The sequence below is a fragment of the Thalassophryne amazonica genome, chromosome 10, assembly GCF_902500255.1.
Source record: "Thalassophryne amazonica chromosome 10, fThaAma1.1, whole genome shotgun sequence".
NCBI classification, from domain to species: Eukaryota; Metazoa; Chordata; class Actinopteri; order Batrachoidiformes; family Batrachoididae; genus Thalassophryne; species Thalassophryne amazonica.
Window position 1 is genome coordinate 92,841,694 of NC_047112.1, and position 25,398 is coordinate 92,867,091.

The following is a 25,398-nucleotide window of genomic DNA, read 5'->3' on the forward strand; positions in this document are numbered from 1 at the left end:
GCTGAACACATTTCTTTTTCTTTATTATTCCTTAACATCCTGTTGTACACGATATATGCAGTATAAAGGGGAAACAAGCCAGTAGAAGTGTTTATTATTAAATAAAGAATCAGTACTGTCTCCCTTTGAAAACATTCCACAGACTAGCACTGTTTGTCTGTCACAGAAGTTGAAGTCAGATCTTAAAAATACGGTCAGATCAAAGCCTGGTTTCGGCAAGAACTTTCTTTTTACGTAATTGCAATCTGTGTCATCATTTGTGGTCTGTCCTCTGAAATGGCAGCTACATGCACAATACTAATCTTAAATCAGCCCTCGTTGTATTAATCATCCGACATTGTCTGCAGTTTTCCAATCAGTTGTGCTAATAAAAGGAAAATTGAACAAAGACACACCGTCCTGTAAATTCGATCCTTACTCTGTTTCGTAGAAGCAGTTAAAACTGTGAGCTTAACTTCTGCCTTCAAAGTTATGAAGACATAACATTTTAAAATATACTTCCTAAAACACTAATAATGTAGACAGATTTTTTTTGAAGTGACTATTTTTGCACAATATATTTAATAATATAAAGCACAACATTACATGTCATTTGGACTTTAATATATCCTTTCAAGTAGAACTGAAAATCTTATGGTACTTGAACAGGTTTGCATGATGCCTCACTGACATAATCCTGACAGAATAGTTTGTATCGGAGATAAAACCTCATTGTTCAGGTCAGATCTGGGAGAAGCACTAGTGCTGTACATTGCTACATCCGCCAATCTACTGAGCCCCTTTGGGTTTTGGTTTGCAGTGACCAATGTAGATACCCCTTCCATCCCCACCACTCCACAGTAACCATCTATAAGGTAAATTGTGGGCATGTTCTTGGCTTTTTTCCATCTGCTGGGGTTCTGATCTTCAGCAGATAGAGGCTGACAAGCAGATGACTACACTTCCACATGATGTGACACCTTTTGAATTTAATAGACGATATTGCTTTTAAGACTCTTGAACAATTAAATCTGTTGTGCATCTCTGCTCTAAGTTGCTATCCTCACTTCCAATTTCTCAGCAAATCACAACGCGGTTTGTTGGTCACGTGTTGATGTCAAGCCGCCAACATCTCACCGGCTCTTAAAGGGAGAATCACATGGGCTGCATTCTGAATGTGTCACACTTTTATCAGTGCAAATGTTCATATCTGCAGATAATGATAATGTTTTGAGCTTTTGTTGGCTAATAGTGATATTTTTTCCTGATATAATTGTTAGGTCTGGGACAGTCGAGCAGTCTCAAGCAATTTCTCAATCTCTGATTGAGTCAAGCTCTGCAATCAATAAGTGCAGAAATTCCGCTGCCCCGCTCACATTCACTGCAGAGAACTGTGCTGATTTGTCCATCGCTCTAGTCAAGTTTCAAAAAGGAAACTTTTCGTTGCATTTTAATTTTACCTTAAAGTGTATTTGTAGAAAATACCTCAACAGCCAAAGGCACGCAGCTCTGGATCATTCCTGTTGCTGCGGAGAGCATGTAGTCACACAGATAAATGGTCTGTTGTCACTTTAACATTATATTGGCAACATTACATTGAGTTAATTAACACCTTTTACAGGACTTTCTATGACTGGGAAAGAAGGAAAATATAGAAAACAGTTTTAAAAACATATCAGTGACATGAAAAAGGCCACGCTTGCTGTTGGGCTCCAAGAATTCACTTTTCTGCACTTCACTTTTACTAAGCCTCACACGGAGCTCTGTGATCTGGATTATATCAAAGCACTTCTGATGATTTTCTTAAGTTTATATATTATGAAACATTTGATAGGAGATGAAGCCGACAGCTCTATCAGCTGCATGCGAGTCAAATAAAAAATAAGACACGTACTGCCCACACACAAAAAAGCCAAACTTAAATGTGCAATGTTATATTTTAAAAAAAAAGACAGGAAGAAGAACAAGAAAAGTGTATAATAAAACCAGACAAACAGACAGCCAGCCCTGCAGCAGGTCACCTGGGAGAAAAAAAAATATCCTTCTCCCAGTTGGCCTGTCGTCCGACGGCATGTCTCGAGATAAGAAATGTGACCGATTATAGAACTATATTTATTTATTTTGCATGTTGCGTTTGCTGTGATATGATACTGCACCTGACAACTCAAACCGTTTCGAGGACTCTCAAGTTGTCCAAAGGATATGCTTTAATTGCTCAAGTTGGCTTCGTAACTCATTCAATAAAATGGTCAGACAGGTCCAATTCCCAAAACCTAATCATGCATCCCTAATATAATTCAGTTCTATTAATTTTATTTGGATAGCACCAAATCACAACAAAGCTGCCTCAAGGTGCTTCACACGGATAAGGTCTAGCCTTAGCATCCCCCCTGAGCGGACACACAGGTAACGGTGGTAAGGAAAAGCTCCTGCGGTTTTTCAGGAAGAAACCTCAAGCAGGCCAGACTCAGAGGGGTGACGTACTGTTTGGGCTGTTCCAGCAGTTACAAGGTTTTCACTAAAGATGAAAAAAGAAAAAAGCAAACGCAGTCAGTTATTAAGGTACAAATGTGCCATCTTGGTGCAGAGTCTCTAGTTTCACCTCTTGAATACTTCTGATCATAGGCATCAAAAGCCAGTTAGTCTGGTCCTCTGAAAGCAGCGCCAGGTTCTGGGATCCCAGCAACAGCAACTTGGACAGAGAGGAAAAAAAACCAGCAGAATCAGTCGAATGGAGACGACACCTAATGCTTTAGTTCACCAGCAGTAAATCAACAGGGAAGCAGAGAGATTAGGTGGTCGCTGGCAGCTAGCTCTGTGCTTGATTAACAGACTCAGACCTGTTCTGTTGCTATAATATGATTTAAAAGGAGCAAAAACAGAATTCCATACTACACCTGTATGCTAGTCATAAGAGAGGGAGAATAGATGACTCTACAGAATCTGTTTTATCTCTGCACTCTAAGAAATAAAATGTTGAATTTAATTGATAAAGTTAAGGTAACTTTTTCCACATAACTTTGTCAATTAAGTGCAACACAATATTGGGATTTAAGTAATGTTTCATTTGATTTAATTGTCAATGACAATGTTGTTTTGTACTTAATTAACAATGTTATGTGGAAAAAGTTAACTTTATCAATTAAATTCAACATTTTATGCCTAAGAGTGTATGTTTCATTTCTAAGAGTGTGCAGGGAGATCATTCCACAAGACAGGCACATGATAACAGGAGGCTCTGTGGCCTGCTGACTTTTTTATAACCTTAAGCCCCTTTTACAGTGGTGTATTCGTAGAGCTGCGTATTACGGCGTTGTTTCATTTAAACACGCCTGAAATGCGTGCGTATTCAGCCTTTTTCCGTGTTTGTAGATCTGCTTGCAGCTGTGTGTGTTCACTTTTTAATGTGTGCACACAGTCGCATGTAGCCCTTGCCGCTATAACCAGTTGCCTCCTGTCGGTTGTGCAGAACACATCACTGCACTTGTAAAACAGTGAACTGTATCATGAGGGTTTTACTGTTTCATTACTGCCACATATGTAGCCAAAGCTGCTATTTTCTGCCTCTGTGGAAGTGCACTCTGTTCTCTCCTGCATTGTGTGGTGCACGTCAGAAACACAGTCATTTAACATTATTTTTTATTATTTTTTTGTCTTGGTGGATCATTTTCAATGTGTACAGATGCTGCTGACTCTGGCTGTGGTAAAGGCTGCTGTGAATGAAGCGCTGTGACTCTAAACTTTTAAAGCTCCAGTTGCTCCGATCAGGTCCACTGATTTGATCAGACCTGATCAATTAGGGCATCTGATGATCGCACTGACATGCAGTGATGAGGCTTTTATTTTAAAGTCACAGCGCTTATTGTTTGATCAGACACACAGAGAGAGAGACAGACAGACTGTCTGTCCGTTCATTCCTGGATTTCTGAGTCGAGGTTCGATTCCCTGTTCTGAGCACACACAGGCACTGTGGGCTGTGTGATCCTGTTCTCCAGCTGATTCCTCTGGATGCACGCACTCATTTTGTGGTTGTGTACAGGAGTATGCCGTGTTGCACAGACTTGCATGCAGTAACGCTGTGCTGCGGAGACCTGCTTAAAACTGTGTCCAGCGCTTATGCCGAAGAAAATTAAACATGTTTAATTTCTTCCGTCCTACTCGCGTAGCCCTCAACATACTGCTGCGTAGGGAGCAAAAACTCGACGTAGAGCTGCTCAACTCAGCAATACGCCACAATACACAGTTCTATGGATACGCCAGTGTGAAAGGGGCTTTAGGAACAAGTAATCCTGTCACCTGAGAACACAGACTGGGCTGGTTGTATTGATTAATTAGGATTGATGAGGTAGGGAGACACTAGTCCGTGAATGATTTTATAAGTTGGTAACTGAACCTTAAAATCAGACCTCACACAGACAAGACGCCAATCAAGGGAGGCCAAAATGTGTAATCAATTAATAAATGAAATATATTAAATGTGTTAAAACTTTCAGCTTCTATTCAGAGTTTTAGCAGTAGCATTTTGACCTCTAATGTTGGACTGTGGTAACCCAGATAATTGGACATTCAAATAATCCAGTCTAGAAGAGACAAAGGCATGGAAGAAAGCAATTCTAGTGATTTCTCTAATGTGTAGGGCAAAAGCCTGCTCTAAAGAGCCAATATAGGAGTAAAAAAAAAGTTATTTACTTTAATTGTAGCTTTAACCTTGAAAAGTAAGTTTGAAATTTCAAATGTTTTGACAGAATGAATCCATGCGATCAGCTGTATCATTTTTTAGAGAGAAATAATAAACAGACTACCTCAATGCATGTGATGATTAATTAAGGTTGCTTTCATCACCCAGGTGGCACACATGACTTTGTTGGTATTACAGTAAGTCTCGACTTATGCACATGCACTTAATGCATATCCAGGTATTGCATACCGTATCTGGCATTCATTCAGAATCGGCACAACCATAGGGCCCTGTCCCACTGGCGTTTAGGAGGATTTGCGTATGGATTGCGCACAAAATTGGCTCATTCGCTTAACATCCGCAGTATGCGTGAAACATGCTTGTATGAGTCGGCCGACACCTGCACCCGTCCGCAATTATCTGCAGAGGCACGTTTTTCCATTACCAGGATTTTTGAGCTGCACAAAATTTTGGCTGCAGATGACATCCGCCTTACATACTCAATACATACATATGCATACTCAATCTATGCGCTGTATATTCGTCGTCATCTGCTGATATCCGCAATTGACAGGGATTTGCTGCTTGGCAGCGGACTGGGACAGTGTGTAAATCGGATATTTTGCGTGCCCATCATGTCCACATCACGGACAAAAATAAGTTGTATCGACTGCATACAGACTGGCCATGAATAAAGCGTTTTTATTACGTCTGCTTTACATCTGATTTGCAGCGGATGCAAATCAGATGCGCTGTGTTCACTGCTGGACACCGTTCTTTGTTCTACCGGCGGCCACGCGCTCTGCGCTGGATGCTGCGTATATAAAATTATTATTTCATGGTGGGTTAATCATTTTATTGTGCAAATTGGCTGTTGAAAATGGTACGAATCACCTCCTGAATCACAGGAAGCTGCAGCTTGGCCGTTCGCGCGCCTAACAAGCTGCAGAAAGCATTTTGAGCCGTCTAAAAAGGTAATTATTTGACTTGTTTACATTGTCAAGGCTTGATAAAACAGTTGCGTGTTTTTTCCTTCTTGTCTGCAGCTGTTACATTATTTATTCCTATGTTTATAACAGATTTAACTTCTTGTTATAATCGTTCAGACGAGCTGCACTCTGATGCAATCCACTGATGTCACCACTCGCCCTGTTCACTGCTTGTTTACTCCAATCAACTTGTTCAAGTCCAGCAATTGCTCCAGAGGCTGTATTGTTGGTGTGAATAGTGATGCCGAAAGGTGTGAGTGCGCTTCTTTTATGACCACAATACAGATGCCATGCACGCGCAAACACGTGCGCGATGCATTCATAATACACCCGTAATACTGCCGTGATAATCGCAATGCGTCGGATCCGTTTCCTCACTACGTGTGTTATACACCTGTGATTGTTCATCATATATTCGCTATATATTATTAATATATCCATAATTCATACTGGGACATTTGTCATTTTTGGCCATTTTTGTTGCGGACAACAACAACGACTGCCCATAATTTGTGTACTCAATTCATGCACAATTAACCCTCTCCCCAGTGGGACACGGCCCTTAGTTACATTCATAACTCTTGTTTCTTAACTGACAGAAATCTGTCAGCTAAGCTGTATCATATATAATGTGAATTTGAATTCATTAATGTTAAAATACCATTTATTAAAACATGTAGCCTCCCACAACCATAAAAATGAAGACGAAATTGACAAAAGAAAACCAAAAACTAAGACATGCAGGAAACCTGGCTGCTGAGAGGTGGTTTCTGATTGTTGGGGGTCGGGGGACAAATTATCTGTTGTTTTGTTACCTACATTCATGCATTCATTAATTTCTGCCACTTATCTGGGTCCGAGTAGTTGTTGCAACAGACAATCAGCTAAGTTCAATTTCCCTATCCTCACCCAAGTCCTCTATGTCTTCCTGGGGGATCTCGAGGTGTTCCCAAAATAAATATAATCCCTTCAGCATGTCCTCCCCGGGTCTCCTCCCAATTGGATGTGCCTGGAAGCCCTCCCTAGGGGTACGGGCAAGGGTTATCTTCACCAGATGCCAGGACCACCTCAAATGGCTCCTTTTGGATGCAAAGATGACTCAGCTTTGCTCAGCCTGTACCAAATACTTTTGAGTTTCTCACACTATCCCTGCATGTAAGATCAGATACCTGACGGAGGAATATCATTCCTACCACGTCTGTCTATGTACTCTGTTTCCCTGCACTACCACTATATGTCATGTATGATCTGGTGGCTGTGGTGGTTCACTGTGGCAGGTACAGTATCTTGACTAAAATTTATAAAAAAAAATTTTGACTGAAATTTTGTATCTGTTTGTAATCTTCTAAGACCCAACGGCATAGGTGTCAACCTGACTCCAGAAAGGGCAAAGGGGGTGCAGGTAACCATCAGCTCCACCAGCGGCCCCCAAGTTTGTTCCGTGCACTTTCTGTGGTTGAACCGCTTAAAGAACTTTAAATATTAGGTTTATCATGTGCAGATGTTGGTCATCACAGTGTTACAATCAATATTCGACTGATTCGTCTTCATTCGCCTCAATATTTCCCCCATCCTCCTACAGACCTGTTTGACAACTACATGCAACAGGATGCCCATGAATTCCTCAACTACCTGCTGAACACTGTGGCAGATATCCTGCAGGAGGAAAAGAAGCAGGAAAAGCAGAATGGACGCCTCAAGAACAACGGCACTGCTGTCACCACAGAGACTGAGACAGAGAACAAGATGGAGCCCACATGGGTTCATGATATCTTCCAAGGCACACTGACCAATGAGACACGTTGTCTCAACTGTGAAACAGTGGGTGACTTTTATTGCCTTGTAGTTTGTTGTGCTTGGATCTTCATGTTTAAAGCTTGTCTTGCTTCGCCACTGTTGTCGTATCTGGGTGTTTAGACGTTTCTTTTAAATAAATCAGAAAAGGGTTGAGGTCTGTGCACAGATGTTGGGTGTCTGAGGCTTAGTGGCCAGTGAGCACCCACTGAGCCTCAGACACCAGAGTCTTCCTTGTCACAGCAGTGCAAGACTGTTGCCCTCGATAACCCTGAAAACAACAAGCAGCTGCGCTGTGAAGCGACAGAAGCCGCTCACTGTATTAAGCATTTCAAAGGCTGTGTGTGTGTCTCATTGGATGAATGTTCTGTGTTGTCCTCTCTGGCCCAAAAATAATGAAGGCTTAGCTTTTCACTCTAATTTTACAGGTAAGCAGTAAAGATGAGGACTTTCTGGACCTTTCTGTGGATGTGGAGCAGAACACATCAATAACACACTGTCTCAGGTAGCGCACCTTTTCTCTGCACACGGCCACACCTTGCAGTCTGATAGTAGGTGGTGTTCCCTTTGGTCTCAGTCCCATGACATAAGCAGTCCTCCTGTGGCATGTTGTGCTTTGCAGGGACTTCAGTAACACAGAGACTTTGTGCAGTGAATACAAGTACTACTGTGAGACATGCTGCAGCAAGCAAGAAGCACAAAAACGGTAAAGCACACTACTCTTTATGTTTAGTTGTATAAAACAGCCTTGAAAGATGGGTTCACTTTTTTCAAACGTAGTTTGATTCATCCGCTATTGAGTACCCAACACAACTTTGACAGGTGCACCTTTTGAAAAAATTCCATAGAAATTGGTATTCCTCCTGTCGTTTCACGCACGAATAATCCATCAGAGGTATGAGCTCTTTGAATGCACTTTCTAATTACTATTGTGAATGGTCATGTTTGTGTGTCTGCTCACAACACTCAAAAGCTATTGATTCACTTTATTTTAAAGTGTTGCAAAAGTAAAGGTGTCACAGCAGCCTAAGGCAACAACGGGATATCTTGGGTACTAGGACTCTTTGGCTGTACCACTGAAATGACTGTGTCGAACAAGCGGTTACTTAAGGAGACTTGCATTATTTGGGGTTCAAGTTAGGATGAGAAAGTAACAGTTGCACATTTTTCCAAATTTATGAGGGAGAGTGCTGGAGGAGGTACCCATCTCCCCTAGGGTGAGTTTTGGTGGGACTCCCCTGAGAAGGTTTTGAATTTCTTTGTGTTTGTGGAAAGATTTTGGTGCATTTCGCAACCATTGTCATATTTTACTTAAAAATATTATTATTTATTTTAAAATATTAATATTTTATATATTTATATATTTTAATATTATTTAAAAATATTATTTTATTATTACCCAGAATCTGGGGCTGTGTGTTTTACTATTTATAACACATTACCCTTCAAAAATCTAAATTTTGTAGTTGTGCTGCTGGAGAGCTGTATTCACATTATGACTGTATTTCTGGATTTGCATGAATGAACTTATTTCAAACATGTTTCTGGACAGTTTGAATGTGAAACAATTAATGATGCTCTAAACTTTGCTTTCCATTTTTAAAAATAACTTTTAACAACAAAGAAAACAAAGAACCTTTGTCCATGGTCCTGGTTGAAAACAAGGTGTCCAGTGTTTTTAAATAATATTTTAAAGCAAAATGGGTAATTATGTTAAATTGCAACATCATCAGAACTAGTGAATAAAAATAGTCTGGAGCATCAGAATAAAGTAATTTTTTTAAAAAAAGAAGAAATACAACAACAGTCTTGATTTTATCATCAATTATTTCTCAGAGATCAGGATGTCTACATCGTCTAGTGAGAGGGTGATGATAATAGCTTTATCTGGAAAATTTCCATTTTTTTTCGGAGCTCCACCCACCCTCGGCACAGCAGGCAAAGATCTAATATCTTTAACAGCAAGGAGAAAATAGACAAACACCAAACATATACTCTAAGTGTTGTTTTTATGTTTAAATCCTAACATGCATCTCAAGCACGAGCTGGGCTCGAACCTGTCTGCTTTCAACATGCTTCATTCGCATTAAAGCGCAGCTGCACTTTCCCGCTCACACTCTTAACGGCAAGTCTCCATCAAGATTTACACAGTTATTACTTTAAAACAATTCACAGTAACAGTAAATCTGTATTTCATACTACTGTGTCGGGTCGGGCTTGGAGTGTCTGTACAAATCACAGATCAGCTACCATCTGTTACACCGCTAAAAGCTACTTCCTCATTTTGCAAAGTAGCCGCAGTGTGCCAGATATGTGAATTGAATCCGGTGTACCATGGGCACCTTGAGGATCTTGTGGAATATTTCCCAAAAGGAATTTGTCAGAAACAGGTTTCTTGTATTCAAAGGGTGAGTACAGCACTCAGAGGTTTAATGGTTAACAATGTGTCATATGACTATAGTTCTAAAAACTAAATCTGTCCTTTTATATCTGTAAGTGGTGTCATTGTATGAAAACTCTTTGTGCATGTGTAGGATGTGTGTGAAGAAGCTTCCTATGATCCTGGCATTACACCTGAAAAGGTTCAAGTACATGGAACAGCTGCACCGCTACACCAAGCTGTCATACCGAGTGGTTTTCCCTCTAGAACTGCGTCTCTTCAACACGTCTGGAGATGCCGTCAACCTGGATCGCATGTATGATCTGGTGGCTGTGGTGGTTCACTGTGGCAGGTACAGTATCTTGACTATGTTTCTGTGTAGGCTCTCAGTTGTCTAGGTGGCCATAGTAGAGAAGCTTGAATCTTCGACTGGACTGGGTTGCTTGACGCGAGGACGTTTCGCTTCAAATCGCAGAAGCTTCCTCAGCTAAAATTCTTGCTCTGGCTGACTTCTGTCTTGACTCTTGTAGAGAAGAATGTAGAGAATGCTCATTCTTCTCTACAAGAGTCAAGACAGAAGTCAGACCACCAGAGCAAGAATTTTAGCTGAGGAAGCTTCTGCGATTTGAAGCGAAATGTCCTTGCGTCAAGCAACCCAGTCCAGTCGAAGATTCAAGCTTCTCTACTATAGTATCTTGACTACAATTTATAAACGTGTAATACAGCATTTTTGTATTTAGAGTTGGCTTCCCTTGGCTACTAGCATATATGTGAAAACCTTAGATAAGTGCATTTGTATCTAAATAACACACATCAAAATCATGTAGACCATGATGTGGCCAAACTGAATGAATGCATTCAGTTACTTATTCAAATGGTGAAGGTCTGTAAGATTTTAAGGAAAACTTGCCACTTGATTGACCATAAAGAATACTAAGTGACTGTATGACCACAACCATAATTCTCTATATATCATTGTAAGTCAAGAAAATGCTGGTGAAACACAGCCACATGCAACATTTTGTCAATACCATGAACGAGATACCTTTGTTTTTTTGTCTCCAGATAGATCATACAACATCATACTGGCTTTGCAGGATAATTGACATTGATGCTGACAGACCAAATGAAGCAGTTGATTTAGGGTTCAACCTGAAATCTTTACTCTGTCATTTTATTTTTCGAAACATGGGTTGAATTAGTTCATTTCATTTCTTTTTAAACATCTTTCAAGTGAGTCTGCAGTCAAGTCTAACCAATATGGATTTATTGGGGGGGCCCATACCCATATTGGGGGAAGAAAAAAAAATTATGATACAGATATATATGTAAAAATGACAAGTGATTCCTAACATTTCATTATCAAACTCTTGTGACAAAGATATTTTACAGTTTAAATGTGAACTTTATTATCATGAATGAATATAAACATAACAATCAATGTACATCACGCTGCCTTCACTCTGATTTGCAGTCATCGCATCGCTCAGCATTTGCATAAAGTAGACTTCTCATCTAGCATAGTGACCACTTGTCTTTTGTTACTGTAGTACGCTCACTTTTCTTGAAAATGAATGGCAGCTGGTCGCTTTGCCTCTGTCTCTTGTAACTAATGTGATAAAGGGGTGATGGGAGTTCCAGCCATGTATAAAAGTATTGGAACTATGGCGTTGTAGCAGAGTGTGTTTCTGCATTGTTTATTCAGTATAATAAATTTTTCCTGAAATGGTAAATGGACTGCATTTATATAGCGCTTTTCCATCTGTATCATACGCTCAAAGCGCTTTACAATAATGCCTCACATTCACCCCGATGTCAGGGTGCTGCCATACAAGGCGCTCACTACACACCGGGAGCAATAAGGGATTAAAGGCCTTGCCCAAGGGCCCTTAGTGATTTTCCAGTCAGGCGGGGATTTGAACCCATGATCTTCTGGACTCAAGCCCAACACCTTAACCACTAGACCTTCACCTGAAAGGCTCATATCGGCTGATATTATCGGCCAACCCATATATCAGTCAGGCTCTAGTTTGCAGGGCAGCCCGCTTCGTTTGGGCCTGCTGTGGCAATTAATAAATTACTGTAAAGCAAATTAAATAGAAGTGATTTTATGATAATGAAACTTAATTTTAGATTTAGAATGTAAGTTTTCCCATATAATGCATTTAGTGGAAATTGTATGTAATTAGTGTCCCGTGGCCGTCCATTCAGATTAATTTGGGGACCAATGTTTCTAAGGAGGAAAAATAAATGAAAACAGATCCATAAGAGCTCTCCTGCCAGAGGCTGTTGCATCCACATGTACTATAACAATCAGTGCAAGTTCCATGAATTATATACATGATTCGTGACAAACTGATAGATGCACGCTGTCTGTCTGTGTGACAAACTGTAAGAGATGCAGAAAATAGTTTGCAACAAAATGGCTCAGTGGAACAACTTTCCCATAATTTTGAATGTATTATACAAACTATTTTTGCAGTTTTCAGTTGTTGCTGCAATTTGCAAAAAAAAAACACCTAAAACATCACAACTCTCAACATTTTTAGAGAAATGAGCTGTGTGTATACCACAGCACAAAAGTAAATGTGTTGTATTCAATTGTACATCACATTTAAATCTAAAAATTCATTGAATGAATGACAAGTGGACTCCAAATTTTATTTACCCCATGGAGTCCCAGGGGTTCCAATTTTCAAAACCCTAAATTGAACCCTGATTAAGATTCAGTCCTCACATCCTGGTTTTTTTTTTATTTTAAAAAAAAAAAGCTAAAATCTACTATGAAACTCATTTCAGCAGGGGTTCGTGTGCTGTCAGGTGTATTCCACCGCCCACCTGCGTCCTAATGTATCTCCACTATTAGAGAGCTGATGATTAGATATTTTTTGTTGTACACCAGATACTAATGATACATTCTTGCTAACTTATATTTTTATGCTTTTTGTTGTAATCGTGGTAGAAATATGCAGTTGCGCTTGGTAAAAAATGTTAGTTTTTGCATCACTTCTTTCTTTTTTGTAAAACTTGATGTCAGCTGTTGCTTCAGGGTGTTTAAATGTGGGATGTTTACTCATTATGTGTAACTCTTGGTGTCCTCAGTGGTCCAAACAGAGGTCATTATATCACGATCGTGAAGAGTCACGGCTTCTGGCTGCTGTTTGACGATGACATTGTCGAGGTGAGTCACTCTCGCCCAAATCAATGTTCTTTGAGTCATCCTGTTTGTACATTTCTGATTGTTACCTATTGAGCTCTTGCTTACTTCTGTTGTGCAGAAAATTGATGCCCAGGCCATCGAGGAGTTTTACGGACTCACCTCTGACATCTCTAAAAACTCTGAGTCTGGATACATCCTCTTCTACCAGTCTAGGGAGTGACTGGATCTGAATCAGCAGCAGATGAGACAACAGAAGAGGTTTAGAGTCTTTTATTTATTTATTTTTTTAATAGGCCCAGACCTTTTCTGTGTCCACCCATATCTTTCTTCCAGGTCAGACTTCGGTGCCAGTCCTGGACATGTAGCCAGCCCCTGGGTTCATCTGCTCTTCACCTCAATGTAGTTCTCTTCTGAGCCTTTATTCACCCACATCTAAACTGCACTTTACAACAACAACTAAATACTCAAAAGTATGAAGCAAACAAGGAAGGTTTGTTTCAAGCTTCTGGCTAATTATGGGTCAAAGCCCACAGAAGGGGTTCTCCTGCAAAGTCTGGCCATTTACCGGGATCCATGATGTGGTGAAGGTCAGATACACAAACAGTGTTTGCAAATTGTACAGTATCGTTTATTTATATAAAAGGTCTATTCCCATGTTGTTAAATAAGGTCAATATCCGCAGTGCTGTCTTTCACATGTTCGTGTCTTACACCTTAGTAGATGCATGACGTTGGTGGCAAACGCAGTGCAGTTTGCTCACAAAGGTTTAATGCATTTGCAAAGGTTTTGCAGCAATATTTAAGCATCGGAATGAGAGAACGTGTGACTCTATCTACCTAAACGTAGACCAACTGTGGCTGCTGACAGTGTGGAGTTGGTCCACTCTGAGCTGCTATCTGCTGTGACAGCTCTGTTTGTCTGAACAGAGGTGATCCAATGACACTACACAGGAAAACAGAACTTTAACCAATCAGAGGGCTCTCCATTTGGAGTAGTCAAATTTCTGTGTTTTGTTATTAAGAGAGAAAAATCCATATTTATTGAAGGAACATATTTATTATTCATATGTAATGAAGGTGTGTGTGTGAGACACTACTACCTCTGTGTAGACTGAGGGAGGACAAAAACAAAGCAAACGTTGGTTTTGGGAGTTAATCCAGTGTGCACACAGTTGTTTACATGTTGTGTAAACAGGATTGTCATATTTCTGGACCATATGTCACACCAGAGTGTGTTGCAGCTGTCAAAAAAATGCATCACGAAGACGAAAAACATGCATAATTCCTATCAGTCTGCAAGTCGCATTTATTGTTGAAACATGGTGCTACCGCTTCATGTCACGGTTCAACGCCACGGCCAATAATTTACTTCGTTGGAAGATGCAGCAGAGGCTTGAGTGAAGCTCACCTCACTCAAGTCTCTGTTGTTCCGACGGACATTCTGTTAGTTTTAACCCCAAAACGTGAATCAGCTGCATGTCGTGAATTATCCACAAGATGTGAATACTGAAAAAACGTGAACGCACAGCTTGCAAAATGCATTTCTTCACAATTTGATGTATGTGCTTGGCTGAGGAGTCAGTGGTGTGAAGCTACCATCTCACTTTCATTGCACCACGGGGCTTTGCGCCACCCTTCAACTTGCACGGATTAGACTCTTTCACATTTGCTTTTAGTGGGTGAACAATCCAGCACTTGGTGAATTCTGCTTCATGATGATAGGAAGAAGTGGGAGGCACGGTGACTTAGTGGTTAGCACTGTTGCCTCACAGCAAGAAGGTCATGGGTTTGATTCCCCCCTGTGGCCTTTCTGTGTGGAGTTTGCGTGGGTTCTCTCCAGGTGCTCTAGCTTCCTCCCCTATCCAAAGACACGCAGGTTAGGTGGATTGAAAACTTTAAAAATTGTCTGCAGGTGTGAATGTGTTTGTACTGTGTCTGTATGTGGCCCTGCGACAGACTGGCGTCCTGTCCAGGATGTACCCCGCCTCATGCTCTGACTGCTGGGATAGGCTCCAGCCCCCCGCGACCCTTAATTGAAGAAAGCGTTTGAAGGTGAGTGAGTGAGTGCTGATCGGAAGAGTCGACATCGAAGGATCAAAAAGTGATGTCGCTATGAACGCCCTGCCGCTACACACCAGATATCCCTGTGGTAACTTTTCTGACACCTCCTGCTTCAATGTTTCTGTCCTCTCTGAGTTTGCCTTAGGACACCTGCGTTACTGTTTGACAGGTGTACTGCCCCAGTCAAACTCCCCACCTGCCGCTGTCCCCGGAGAGGGTCACGCCCAGCATGGCTGTACGCTTGACACCAGACGTGAGAGCCTGCTTGGAACTCGCCTCCCCACTTCAGCGAGTGTATTGAAGTCCCCCCCCCCCCCCCCCCAAAAAAAAAACATTTTTGCAGAGATAGGGTTTGCGATCAAGATTTCAAGTAATTGATCTGTAAACTACTGAAAGAAAATATAAATCATGAATGATATTCACATTTTGTGACTTACGTTTTGCAAGACCTCCGTTCAGGTTTTGTGGGATATTTTATTCACGGTTTGCAGCAAAATTATTAACAGTTTGTGGATATTCGTGGTTTGCGTAAGTTTTCATTAATGGTTTGTAGGGCTGAAACGATTAGTTGAGTAATTTAATTACAAAAAATGTTCGAGGTAAATTCTGTGCCTCGAAGCTCTGTTTAACATTGTAGTACATATACCAGGCCTGTGTGTGGTGCTGTAACATCCCCAGAAAAAAAACAGACTAGAGCTCGCGCATAAGCATAAGCTAATCAGTTTAGCACAAAAGCTACCGCTTTCCAATGCGGCACACAGAGTAAAATAAAGCCTTTTAGGTGAAAGACAGTCCACACTGATCATCTGAAATAGCTAACTGCGCATTTAAAGCAAAGCAGTGTGTTTGTCAGTTTTTAAAAAACACACCGTTTGGTCCGGTGACTGCTCTACGTGGGGAGTGACTATTTGCCTAGCAGCCGGCTGCTGTCTCTCTCTGTCCGGTGTGAGGGGCTCAGCACTCCCCTCACACCGCGCGAGTCTCAGTTCCATCCATGGCCACACTGACAGTCTCTGAAAGAAGATCCTCTCAGCAGAAGTCCACTCTTTCTTTTGTGTTTTGCTCAGACTCGCACTGTTTCACTTTTTAATTATTGCTTTTTTGGGGCAACACACAACGCTTACGGTAACTTAAATAAATACATTAAAATAAAAAAAAACCTGACTGCAAGGCTTGCATGTTATGCATGTGCTGAATCGCAGAGAAAGAGGGATTAAAAAAAAATCACACAGGGACCCAGTCCACCAGCCTTTAAAAAAAACAACTTAAAAATGGTTAAATTCTACAAGTTGTGGGAAAAAAAAAAAAACAGAAAGCCCATCCAGCCATCGCCATTTCAGCAAAATGTCAAGATTTTGGCCTGACCATGGTCGGGTGAATAGACTATTTGTGCCTTATTCAGCTGACGATCCGGCGAATAGACATTCTGACATGGCTCTGCATCCCCGGCCACCGGGCAAATCGACTCTGCTCTCTACGTGCACTTTAAGTCTTCATCGACAGGGTGCAGAGCAGATTTATTAGTGTGGCTTTAGTGGAAAAGCTGCACTCCAGAGCCCAGTTTTTCACAGGCTGTGCTCACGTTCACGTGCAGCCTGACTGACTGGATTACACCGACTACGTGCGCTTACGGCCCGCTGTCAGGGGAGTGCTGAGCTGAGCTCCTGACACTGGGAAAGATTCAAAACTTGTAAAGACGTGGAAAAAAAAAGAAAAATAATTACCCAGGAAAACAGAAAGGGATACAGTAAATTTGACAATCTGCGTGATGGTGCAGCGACATTGTACCATTGCTTAGGGAGAGCCCTGGACTGTTGTTGATGTTGCTTAAAAACGTAAAAGTACTTTTTATCAGATTACTCGATTACTAAAATAATCAATAGCTGCAGCCCTAATGGTTTGTAGATAATTCACAATTTGCAGCAGTTTCATGTTTTGGGGTCAACAGTTTTCACCCAGTGATTAGCCATCTGTTTTTTTGTTGTTGTTGTTGTTGTTCCATTGTTGGGGTTCCATTGCAGTAAGAATTACATCTGTTTTTCGCCAGTTAGACAAGCTTCTCAGTCATTCCAAAGTTTCTTTCCACTACTCAGTTACTGTTTTCAGCTGCTTTAAATTATGCTCTGAAACAGCTGCAGTGCTCAGTTGTCAGGAGTGTAGATGGTGCCATCTTGTGGAAATAGATGATAATGCACCATATTTTGACATACACGCTAAGTTGTTTTGAAATTTTAGTCACAGGACCAGCTGAACAACAAAACAAAAAAAAAACACGACTTATAGTCCAGAAATATGATGCAAGTGAGATTAAGCCCAAAACTGCAGTTTTTGATTGAAAAATGGTACATGGTGCAATAAGATGAAGTTGTTACTCATTGTAAATGTTAGTGATGGATGTTTGTTAGGGGTGGGATTTTTCTCTGTAATGCCTGTGCGTTTGTGCTCTTGATTTTAAAGTTGAAGGTTCTCCTGGTTTCAGCTCACAGCCGTACCCATTAGCGTCCATACATTTGTCATCCAGAGCTTCCTTAACTCCACATTCTTTTATTTGATGTTTCATTCCTCTGTGGACTAAAAATTGCACAGCTTCACTTTTGTTTTACTTTGTCTTTCAATTATTTGTTTCAAACCATGTTTCATAGTTGTGGAATCATATTCGACAGAAATAAAATTTGAAATTGAGTTCAGGGCTGCAACAAATGTTGCATCTGTTGATTATATCATAATTAATGCTTTAGTCCATAAAATGTCCAAAAAATATTTTGGTGGTATGAAGCTGTTTTTGCCACTTTGTTTGGTACAGTTTAAACTAGGTTTGGGTCGGATTTGAGCCAGTATATGTATCAGGTCCAAGATTGACTTTATTCATGTGTCGCTATCGGAGGAACAGTCCTTTTTTGATGAGCAAAAAGGCACATTTGTGCTGCTCTGTTCTATTCTCAAAGGCGTTCCCCACTGTGCGCTGCCGTTTTTGTTAAAAAACAAACAAAAAGAAAAAAGTGATTTAATTCAGAGACTGCTGGCTGACGGAAAAAAATAAAAATCAGGCATCATAAACAGGCGCATAGAATGAATTAACAGTTGGTGAAGACAGATAAAATGACTGTGCATAAAAAGTGAGCCGCAGTTCTTCAGTTTTTTTTGTTGTTTTTTTTTTTTTTGCGCTGAGCACAAAGGACCTTTTTTATTTTCACTTATCATGACTGTCATTTATGATAAACTCAGCAATAAGTTGACAGTGTTAAAGGGCTGACACCCAACACCAATGTTCATTTAATTACTTTTGGGTGTGAAGTACTTCACGCTGCCTTCCTCAGTGAAAAACACATACACAGGTAGGCCGAATGCACAGCAGAAAAACACACACCTCAGTGTGAGGATTAGGATCATTTTCTGGGCATAAAATGCTTAATGTGCACATAAGCCGACAATACTGAAGCCACTTTGCTTCAGTATTGTCAGAATAATTGTGATCAGATTTTTTTTTTTTTTTAACATGAGAAGTGCATGGGCGTGGGCACGTTCTGTGCATAACAGCACATGTGAGCTGTGAACGATCATGCAGCACTTTCAGCTTGTGAAACTCAAGTGTCAGATCTCGTTTTAAGTGAAGGGGCAGGGGTTGTGACTTGGCTTCCCCTGGAAAATTAAAAAACCTGAAGCCTTTTTCCTGCATTCTAAAGAAATCTGTGAAGCTAAAATACTCACACTCTGGTTATAATTTTTAATACACAGTTTTTATTTTAAAGAATGTAAATCTTCTGAGGACAATGTCTTAAGTCAAATGAGCGAAGCTGTGCACTGCAGTAACTAATTCTTAATGCAGCAGCTTTTAATCAGCCTTTATTTATGGTTCATCCAGAAAGTATTCACAGCGCTTCACTTTTTCCACATTTTGCTAAGTTACAGCCTTATTCCAAATTGCAGTCAATTAATTTTGTCTAAAACGCTACTCACAGAACCCCATAATGACAACATGAAAAAAATTTTTGAAATTTTTGCAAATTTATCTATAAATATAAAAGGCAATCTCTGTATGTATGTGACACGATTTGTGTTCACTATGCACAGCCACAGTAATTAGGCAATCAATACCAAACTTGCTATGGTGACTGGGGGCACCAAGGGAGAGGTCACTGAGGCCCTTAGGTTGAAAGCGTACATGTGTGAACAAACACAGTGAGCCTCACTGGAGCCCTCATTTTTGCAGTTCACATGGTACTCAGGTCAGGTAGCAAGCATCACACTTACAGTTGTGCTCAAAAGTTTACATACCCTGGCAGAATTTTTGCTTTTTTGGCCATTTTTCAGAGAATATGAATGACAACACAAAAACTTTTTTTTCACTAATGGTTAGTGGTTGGGTGAAGCCATTTATTGTCAAACAACTGTTTCCTCTTTTTAAATCAAAATGACAAGAGAACTACCCAAATGAACCTGATCAAATGTTTACATACCCCTGTTCTTAATACTGTGTATTGCACCTTTAACATCAACGACAACTTGGAGTCTTTTGTGGTAGTTTTGGACGAGGCTCTCTGATGATAAAGCTGCCACTGAATGTCTTAGACTTTATTTACATTAATTACAAAGAAATACAAACACTATGGCACTTTATGGTAAATCTGCATGGAGTAGACTGTTATCAAAAACTGATTGACTGTGCAAGAAGGAGAAGAGTGAGGAAAGCCACCAAGACACCCAGACAACCCAGAAGAAGTTATGGGCTTATGTGGCTGTAATTGGAGAAATTGTGCACAGTGCAAGCTTTGCATTTTGCATCACTACTCTTAGCTTCATAGTGGAGTAGAGCAGAGAAGGATTTTCTTTCACCAAAACAGATCAAATCCAGACTTGCATCTCAGATGTACCTTCTGGCAATTTGTAGCTAAACTTTCAGGTCTTCTTTTTAAGAAAATCCTCCTCTAGAACACTTCCTCATGAAGATGGATAACTGGTGATACAAAATAGTTTAGATACTTAGTTTAGGCGGCCGGCCAGCTCTAGGAAGAGTCCTGATGGATCCGAACTTCGTTCATTTTATGGATGATGGAGGCCACTCTGTTCATTGGGACCTTCAAAGCAGCAGAAATGTTTCTGTACCCTTCCACAGATTTGTGCCTTAAGACAATCCTGTCCCAGAGGTCTGCAGACAATTCCTTTGACTTCATGCTTGGTTTGTGCTCTGACATGAACTGTCAACTCTGGGACCTTATATGTAGACAGGTGTGTGTCTTTTCCAATCATGTCCAATCAACTGAATTTACCCCAGGTGGATTCCAATTAAGCTGTAGAAACATCTCGAGGATGATCAGTGGAAACAGGAGGCTGTGAATACTTATGTAAATGTGATTTATTTTTATTGTTAATAAATTTGCAAAAATAAAAAAAAAATTTCACATTGTCATTATGGACTATTGTATGTAGAATTTTGAGGAAAAAAATGAATTTCATCCATTTTGGAATAAGGCTGTAAGGCTGTGGAAAAGTGAACCGCTGTACTTTCCAGATGCACTGTATCCAAGTCCTTTGTCATATTTTAATTATGCAATTTATATTAAGTGTCAAATACAAATAAACACAAAATCATCAAATATAGTTCTTCTAACACAAAACAATATAACTAGTGGTAAAAAGGAAGAGAAAATAAATTGTAAGATTTTCCTTTCAAGATTTAACAAAAGTGGACTTTCTGTTATCTACAGGCAAACCGTTCCACAGTTTGGGAGCAAAGGTTCTAAAACCTGCTTCTTCTTAAACTGGGAACACATAGCAAGCTTGGATTCTGTCATTTCAAGGCACATACAGTGAGGAAAATAAGTATTTGAACACCCTGCGATTTTTCAAGTTCTCCCACTTAGAAATCATGGAGGGGTCTGAAATTTTCATCTTAGCTGCATGTCCACTGTGAGAGACATAATCTAAAAAAAAAATCCAGAAATCACAATGTATATTTTTTTATATAATTTATTTGCATGTTACTGCTGCAAATAAGTATTTGAACCCCTACCAACCAGCAATAATTCTGGCTCACACAGACCTGTTAATTTTTTCTTTAAGAAGCCCTCTTATTCTGCACTCTTTACCTGTATTAATTACACCTGTTTGAACTTGTTACCTGTATAAAAGACACCTGTTCACACACTCAATCAATCACACTCCAACCTGTCCACCATAGCCAAAACCAAAGAGCTGTCTAAGGACACCAGGGACAAAACTGTAGACCTGCACAAGGCTGGGATGGACTACAGGACAACAGGCAAGCAGCTTGGTAGAAGACGACAACTGTTATGATTATTTATTAGAAAGTGGAAGAAACACAAGATGACTGTCAATCTCCCTCGGTCTGTGATTCCATGCAAGATCTCACTTTGTGGGGTAAGGATGATTCTGAGAAAGCTCATAACTACACAGGAGGACCTGGTCAATGACTTGAAGAGAGCTGGGACCACAGTCACAAAGATTACATTAGTAACACATGCTGTCATGGTTTAAAACCCTGCAGGGCAGCAAGGTCCCCCTGCTCAAGCCAGCACATGCCCAGGTCCATTTGAAGTTCACCAGTGACCATCTGGATGATCCAGAGGAGGCATAGGAGAAGGTCATGTGGTCAGACAACACCAAAATAGAGCTTTTTGGAATCAACTCCACTTACCATGTTTACAGGATGAGAACAACCCCAAGAAAACCATCCCAACTGTGAAGCATGGGGGTGGAAATATCATATTCTCGGGGTGCTCTTCTGCAAAGGGGACAGGACGACTGCACTGTATTGAAGGGAGGATGGATGGGGTCATGTATTGCGAGATTTTGGCAAACAACCTCCTTCCCTCAGTAAGAGCACTGAAGATGGGACATGGCTGGGTGTTTCAGCATGACAATGACCCCAAACACACAGCCAGGACAACTAAGGAGGGGCTCCATAAGAAGCATTTCAAGGTCCTGGAGTGGCCTGGCCAGTCTCCAGACCTAAACTCAATAGAAAATCTTTGGAGGGAGCTGAAACTCCAAACCTGAAAGATTTGGAGATCTGTATGGAGGAGTGGACCAAAATCCCTGTTGCAGTCTGTGCAAACCTGGTGAAAAACTACAGGAAACGTTTGACCTCTGTAATTGCAAACAAAGGCTTCTGTACCAAATATTAACATTGATTTTTACAGGTGTTCAAATACTTATTTGCAGCAGTAACATACAAATAAATTATTAAAAAAAATCATACATTGTGATTTCCAGATTTTTTTTTTAGATTATTTCTCTCACAGTGGACATGTACCTAAGATGAAAATTTCAGACCCCTCCATGATTTCTAAGTGGGAGAACTCGCAAAATCGCAGGGTGTTCAAATACATATTTTCCTCACTGTAAGTGTTTAGAAGTTCAGCAAGCGCACTTGTATGTGAATCTGTGTCCGTATTGATGGTTGTGTTTCGGACTCTGATTGGAACTGAAAAAACATAGATCGGCTCATTTCTGGCTTAAACCACTTCATGCTTTGTGTAGCAAAATTCTGTACTCAAAATAACTCGAACTAATTGTGGAAGACAGTTTCGTACATTTAGCTTGAGTTTAGAGGCATTTACCACCAATGTTTAAATATGCTGGAAGCAGTTTAAATTGTTGTTGCAACATTTAGTCCACTGACCTGAAAATAATTGTCTATTTTGATGATTAACTGCATCTGTAAATTATCAAGGTAAAAAGCCTGATATTTGTTCCAGCCTCAAACTGAGTTATTTTAATTGTGGACTGTTTGTCAGATAAAATACTGGGTTGGGAGACCAACTTGAGCTCTAGGAAGTTAGTTTAGTTTTGGGATTCACCTTCTCCCCTCTCAGGCATTCTGTAGTTTAAATAATTGTCTTATAGTAAAAATTAACAAATTAAATGATACTTGGAGCTCAAGTGTTAACCAAGCTGTCCAATCTTAAATCACTTTTAAAACTGTTATTTTAAGACCTCAAACTATGTTGTTTCAACTTAATGTGTTTCTTTTATGTGTATATTTAGTTTTTGTTTTTAATCTGTTCAAATTATTGTAATTTTAAAATTCTTTTTAACTTTGACTTTGTATTTCTATGTCTAAATCATCCCATTTGAGGCTGGAACATTAAAAATACTGCATTTTTCTTGGCTAAAGATTTAAGTGATTGTCAAAATACTTGATTATGTTTTGCTTGACTGAATAATAATTTCTGCTGTATTTTAGCATTACCTGTTACTATTTGCCTCGGTGATGTTATATTTTGAGGTTTTACCATGTTTTAGAATAGTAATGGAAACAAAATTGAACTGGTTTGTAGGTGAATGACATTCCTTGTTTGTGCACATTGTTCCAAACATGACACTACTTGGGTCATGCAAATAGGATTAATTAGGAGAGCGATTAAGGTGAAACAGTCCAAAAATATTGGTGACCACTGAAACGGTTTTTACCGTCTCCTCTGTTTAGTCTGTAAGGAGGAGTTTGTGCCAAACTGGAGTTGATATTGATGTAGCATAGCTACAATAGTCTAACACGACACTATTTTCTTTGTAAAGATACAGCTGTACATGCATTATATAGAAACACTTCTGAGAATAGGAAAATATTTTTTTTAAGTGAAGAAGTTAACATAGAAGTTATTTATGTTCCACTGGCTGTAAATACAGAAAACCTGTTCATATTTTGCAAATGGGTTACATACGAGTGCTGTCCGTAAAGTATAGGTCCTTTTTATTTTTTTCAAAAACTATATGGATTTCATTCATATGTTTTTACGTCAGACATGCTTGAACCCTCGTGCGCATGCCTTGAGTTTTTCCACGCCTGTCGGTGACGTCATTCCCCTGTGAGCACTCGTCCAGCCCCTCGTCGGAATTCCTTTGTCTGAGAAGATGCTGAGAGACTGGCGCTTTGTTTGATCAAAATTTTTTCTAAACCTGTGAGACACATCGAAGTGGACACGGTTCGAAAAATTAAGCTGGTTTTCAGTGAAAATTTTAACAGCTGATGAGAGATTTTGAGGTGATTCTGTCGCTTTAAGGACTTTTCATGGTGCGAGACGTCGCTCAGCGCTCTCAGGCAGCGTCATCAGCCTGTTTCAAGCTTAAAACCTCCACATTTCAGGCTCTATTGATCCAGGACGTCGTGAGAGAACAGAGACGTTTCAGAAGAAGTCGGTTTCAGCATTTTATCCGGATATTCCACTGTTAAAGGAGATTTTTTTTAATGAAAGACGTGCGGACGGGTCCGCGTGTCGGGACGCAGCCGACGCGGCACGGCGGCACAGGAAAAACACCTCCGTGTTGATAACCATTTGTTAAAATCCAGTTGGCTTTTGATGGCTTTCAGTGGAGTGAGTATATGAGAAATTGTTTATCAGCTGGAGATGTTCCAACTTGTCCTCAAGGCTTCCAACAGAGGTGTTTTTCCTGTGACGGAGCGTCGCGGCGGCTGCGAGCCGACGCTGCAATCCGCCCGCACGTCTTTCATTAAAAAATCTCCTTTAACAGTGGAATATCCAGATAAAATGCTGAAACCGACTTCTTCTGAAACTTCTCTGTTCTCTCACGATGTCCTGGATCAACAGAGCCTGAAATGTGGAGGTTTTAAGCTTGAAACAGGCTGATGACGCTGCCTGAGAGCGCTGCGCGATGTCTCGCACCGTGAAAAGTCCTTAAAGCGACAGAATCACCTCAAAATCTCTCATCAGCTGTTAAAATTTTCACTGAAGACCAGCTTAATTTTTCGAACCATGTCCACTTCGATGTGTCTCACAGGTTTAGAAAAAATTTTGATCAAACAAAGCGCCAGTCTCTCAGCAACTTCTCAGACAAAGGAATTCCGACGAGGGGCTGGACGACTCCTCCCACAAGGACTGCTCACAGGCGAATGACGTCACCGACAGGCGTGGAAAAACTCAGGCATGCGCACGAGGGTTCAAGCATGTCTGACGTAAAAACATATGAATGAAATCCATATAGTTTTTGAAAAAAATAAAAAGGACCTATACTTTACGGACAGACCTCGTATTAATAGTCATGTCCCATCTGTTTTAGAAATCACTCAGACTGAATCTTTCTCTGATCTTCCATGAACTCTTATGCACGAGCGATTGCACTCGGTCTTCTCTAGCGTACTGTGATAGCAGTCCACCGGGTGGTGCTCGGCTGTGTTGCAGTACTGTACCTGTGGGGATCTGGCTCAGAGTGTGCCAGAAGCGGAGCAGAGGCTCCGTGTGGTTGTGTGGTCTGACCCAAAAAGTGCACTTTATTAGTGATCAACTTCAATGCTTTAACTCAGCCACAGTCTAACACACTCACTTTGACTTTTATGTTCAATAAAATTACTATCATCTAGCGTGGTGGCGTATTTATTT

The 25,398-nt window shown here is 40.4% G+C and overlaps 1 protein-coding gene and 2 long non-coding RNA genes across 3 annotated transcripts in view; 2 read left to right on the forward strand and 1 right to left on the reverse strand.

Moving 5' to 3' along the window:
* Nucleotides 1–13,821, forward strand: part of usp46 (ubiquitin specific peptidase 46) — a 69,185-nt gene extending 55,364 nt beyond the window's left edge. Inside the window, exons 4-9 of the mRNA XM_034180515.1 lie at nucleotides 7,229–7,467; nucleotides 7,869–7,945; nucleotides 8,063–8,146; nucleotides 9,975–10,172; nucleotides 12,923–13,001; nucleotides 13,099–13,821. Coding sequence (XP_034036406.1) covers nucleotides 7,229–7,467; nucleotides 7,869–7,945; nucleotides 8,063–8,146; nucleotides 9,975–10,172; nucleotides 12,923–13,001; nucleotides 13,099–13,200 — 779 coding nt within the window. The 3' untranslated portion in view covers nucleotides 13,201–13,821. The remainder of the gene's footprint in view (nucleotides 1–7,228; nucleotides 7,468–7,868; nucleotides 7,946–8,062; nucleotides 8,147–9,974; nucleotides 10,173–12,922; nucleotides 13,002–13,098) is intronic.
* LOC117519205 lies at nucleotides 1–19,362 on the reverse strand. Its single transcript, XR_004563207.1, has 3 exons — nucleotides 18,262–19,362; nucleotides 6,746–6,754; nucleotides 1–13 (listed from the first exon to the last, which is right to left on the reverse strand). It is a non-coding gene; the product is annotated as an uncharacterized LOC117519205 (long non-coding RNA).
* The window catches only part of LOC117519206, a 17,888-nt gene continuing 9,342 nt past the window's right edge, over nucleotides 16,853–25,398 (forward strand). Inside the window, exons 1-2 of the long non-coding RNA XR_004563208.1 lie at nucleotides 16,853–17,462; nucleotides 17,854–17,859. This is a non-coding gene — a long non-coding RNA (uncharacterized LOC117519206). The remainder of the gene's footprint in view (nucleotides 17,463–17,853; nucleotides 17,860–25,398) is intronic.